Here is a 3,980-nt window from a genome sequence, read left to right as displayed (position 1 = left end):
GGTCCTTATGATTTTGAACGCTAGCATTGATTTAGGAAAACAAACTAGTTCGTTCATTTCATTTGCTTATTTTCACGTTTAATAACAACACTTTTCCTATGTAGTCGATTATTATAAGAAAAGTAACAAACATAAACAAAATCTGTGACGTCACAGATTTAAAAAATCTTCCCACCTTCCATTTTCCATCTCGGGTAGCTGATTTAGACGATGCCAGTTAGCGCTCTAGTTGAGGTATCCAGTGAACGTAGAACAGACACTCTGTTCAAATTACTTGTACCAGTATCGAACAAGTAATTGGCCTCTAACTTGAACAGAGTGTCTATTCTCTATTCACTGGATACTTCAACTGGAGCGCTGACTGGCATCGTCTAAATCAGCCTTAACACACAAAGATGGTCAGTTGAGAGTCCTGAGTTATGAGCTCATGATTGTTCGTTTAGTAGTGGACATGCAATTGATTAGGCTACGAAGACCCACCATTGCCCATTTTCATCGATGACATTTGAAAACAAAACATGTGGCGATGATATTTCTTCGTGCCATATAAAGATATTCGTAAAACTCGCCTGGCATCCCTGCCCTTTGAAAACATCGCCTAAACAGCGCGGTTTGAGGTTGCACATTCGGTCCGTCATTCATTATTCCAGAAACAAAATCAACAACACGCGATTCAACCAACATAGCACCCTCTTTGTCACTTTTCTGGATGTCATCATTCGCTTCGTGTTCGATCGTAACGGGAACTAGAGTCACAGAAGGCTTGTTTTTCCGTCCAGCTTTAACCCACCGTCTCTGCTCTTCCTGAAACAGCGTCTCATTTCCACCATCAAAAGCATTCACTCACTCTTCGCAAGCACACGGGGAAACAAAGAAACGCAATTTTCTTGCTCGCTGCAATCCTGCTGCACCAAAATTATTGAAAATATCATTTTTCGTTCCAAACAAGCAATTATCCTGAAGTACAAAATTCTAGTTAAATTATACTAAGTTAAGGTGTTTTTAAAATTGGCACACTAGACATAAACTGGTACCGAAAGGGTAAAAATAACATTTACGATCGGGACGCGTGTTAGTTAAAAATCGAAAACAAGCGAAACTATGGAGGTTATCAACGAAGACCAGAAGAATGGTGAAAACACTTCGGCTAAGAAACTCGAGGACGGCAAAGTCACCACGGAAATAACAGAGCTGTTGTGCTTCGACGTGCCGAAGAAAGATGAGAGTAAGTACAACTAATCCAGTATCGTCGATTCCGTCGTTTCTTATTGCGTGGTAGAGTAAATTGACTGACCTAGAAAATCTGCTCGTACACAGGTGGTTCTGATTGTATGGTTGAATTGAGGCATTTTTGCGTATCGTCTCGTAGAATACTGTGTTGAAACGGGATGATTAGTAAACTATAGACTTACAGAAGTTATTTATAAAATTAAAAAAATACATCAATTGACTGTAAAAATTTTGTTACGCAATTTGAGCTGTTATTTATTCTCATATTATTTCATTGCAGAATTGGTGGCGAATCTGCGTCAGCAGATCCCGGATATCGATAACATCTTTACCATTCATCGGAAGATCGGCCATGGCACGTTCAGTTCGGTATTTCTGGGCTCGCTGAAACTGCACGAGCGAGTTCCTGCGGAACGGAAGAAGCTGTTTGCCATCAAACATGTTGTTCCCACTAGTCATCCGAGCCGCATCGAACGGGAACTGCGATGCATGATGCAGATTGGGGGTACCAGCAATGTGGTTGGCGTCGACTTGTGTCTTCGGCGTCAGGAATCGGTGGCATTCGTGATGCCTTACATTGCGCACGATCCATTCCATCAATATTACGACAAAATGAGCCCAGCGGAGACGCAGATGTACATGCGTAATCTATTGATAGCCTTGAAGCGTGTGCATGAATTCCACGTAATCCATCGAGATGTGAAGCCAAGCAATTTCCTATACAACCGTAAGCAACAGAAATTCCTGCTGGTGGACTTTGGCTTGGCGCAGGATATCAGCAACAGAAAGGCAATCGAGGAAGTAGGAACGATCTCCGCTCAAACGGTTTCTAAGGAGGACAAGACTGCTAAAAGAAGGCTTTCGAGTGCTACTGGAGGCGAGGGAGTTGATGGAAGTGATGATCTGGTACAGACGCAGAAGAAATTTAAACCTGCTGATGACAACCTGGAAAATAGTACAACGCCAGCCTCTGCTGATCAAGAGGAACAGAGCACACAACATCCTCATCCGATTTTCAAAACACCTTTAAAGCAATCTAATCAAATTATCTCGCCATTGAAACTCTCGAATATCACTAAGGATCTGTACGGCTCACCGCTCGTACGACAAATCAAATCGACTGTGCTCGATATGAGCACTAACATGAAAGCTGCCCAACGTCAACAGCAGCAATCACGTGGAATGGTAAATAGTCCATCCACTGTTACGCCAATCCCTCCGAAAACGGCAACTGGTAGTACAAAAACGCGCCAATATAATAATACATCATCAACGGCTGGTTCCGTAACTAGATCAGAAACCATTTGTGAGTGTTTTGCCAAAAGTCAAGTATGTAATATTTGTCTGGTGAAGAAAGAGATGCAAGCGTCCCGTGCTGGCACCCCGGGCTATCGGCCACCAGAGGTACTGCTTAAGTATGCTGACCAAACCACTGTCGTCGACATCTGGGCCAGTGGAGTGATGTTTTTAAGCATTCTTTCACGATGTTACCCATTTTTCAAAAATTCGGATGATTTCCACTCGCTGGCCGAGATTATCACCGTTTTCGGCGATCAGCGCATAAAAAAGACTGCGATTCAACTCGGACGGCATGTCAAGACTGCCCAGCGGAAGCAACCGCTGGATTTGCGTAAGTTGTGCTTGCGTTTGCGGTTCCGCTTCCGACGCCTCCGAGCACGCCAGCAGCAGGAAGAGGAATCAGCGAATACGTTCGCTAACAGCTGCGACAATTGTCAACAACGCCTAGAAGAATGTCTCTGCGAGCACTCTGAAGCCAACAGAGATTTTTCCGAGGATGAATACTCGGACAGCGCGTATGATTTACTCTACAAGCTGCTGGAGATAAACCCACACAACCGCATCTCGGCAGAGGAAGCTCTCAATCATCCCTACTTCCAAGAATGTTTCTAAGATACTCTATTCACACAAAATAAGTATTAGAACCAGCGATCTCCAGAGTAAATGGAAAATGCCAACATTCTTAACGAGAGCGAAAGTATAATATAGTTCAAGTAACAAATGGAATGCGTTTTTTTTCGATGCTAGAAAAACGAGTATATCTTGTAGATTAAATTAGTCGAAATCATAATTCTCCTAGAGATTATTTGAACAAATCAGACAAACTCTTCCTTGCAAAGAGGTAAATTCAGTTGTGGGTGTGTAATTTGATTAATTTATTGAAATCGAACCGAAATTATTTATTTGAGATAAAATATGTCTAACCTGAATATGTACTATGTGCAAAAGAATGTCAGTGAGTAGTGTGAATTAGAATACTACTCAATAAAACAAACCGTTAGCCTCTAAGAGATCTAGGCTTTAAACCAAACGAGAAAATAAACGTGGCAAACGTGAAATTGCTGTCTGCAAGATTTGACGAATAATCATTGAACCATGATGACCACCACAAAAGTCTCAGAAAATAAGCATCACTGTAGATTCCATGAGATTTAATCGATCATTAAAACATTGGCCACCGATCGCGGTTTCATCTTTTCGGATGGTCTCAGCTCAATAGAGACAATCCACCCAATGAAGCTTGAGAAGCAATCATCCTCTTTTCTAACAGGAAAAACTGGAAGTGGGTTATATCTGTGATAGAACCGCAGGGTGGACGTAGGACTATCGTGGGCTCAGAAATCAATAAGTAATAAGCATATAACTCTTAGACATTTCATCTTTCGAATAAGGCGATTGTCGTACCACTTCTTTTAGCCGGTATATAATTATTAACGCTCAAAGGAGGAATC

General features: G+C 42.0%; 1 protein-coding gene across 1 annotated transcript; it reads left to right on the top strand.

Moving 5' to 3' along the window:
- The first annotated feature begins 602 nt into the window (after positions 1-602).
- On the top strand, positions 603-3,600 carry LOC129775819 (uncharacterized). The gene is made up of 2 exons (XM_055780955.1): positions 603-1,225; positions 1,511-3,600. The coding sequence occupies exons 1-2, from the start codon at positions 1,102-1,104 to the stop codon at positions 3,139-3,141; spliced, it is 1,755 nt and encodes a 584-aa protein (XP_055636930.1). The 5' UTR covers positions 603-1,101; the 3' UTR covers positions 3,142-3,600.
- The last annotated feature ends 380 nt before the right edge of the window (positions 3,601-3,980 follow it).

This window comes from Toxorhynchites rutilus, chromosome 3 (genome assembly GCF_029784135.1).
Source record: "Toxorhynchites rutilus septentrionalis strain SRP chromosome 3, ASM2978413v1, whole genome shotgun sequence".
In the NCBI taxonomy this organism is placed as follows: Eukaryota; Metazoa; Arthropoda; class Insecta; order Diptera; family Culicidae; genus Toxorhynchites; species Toxorhynchites rutilus.
The sequence above is the reverse complement of the archived record's forward strand: the minus strand, read 5'-3'. Positions and strand labels throughout refer to the sequence as shown.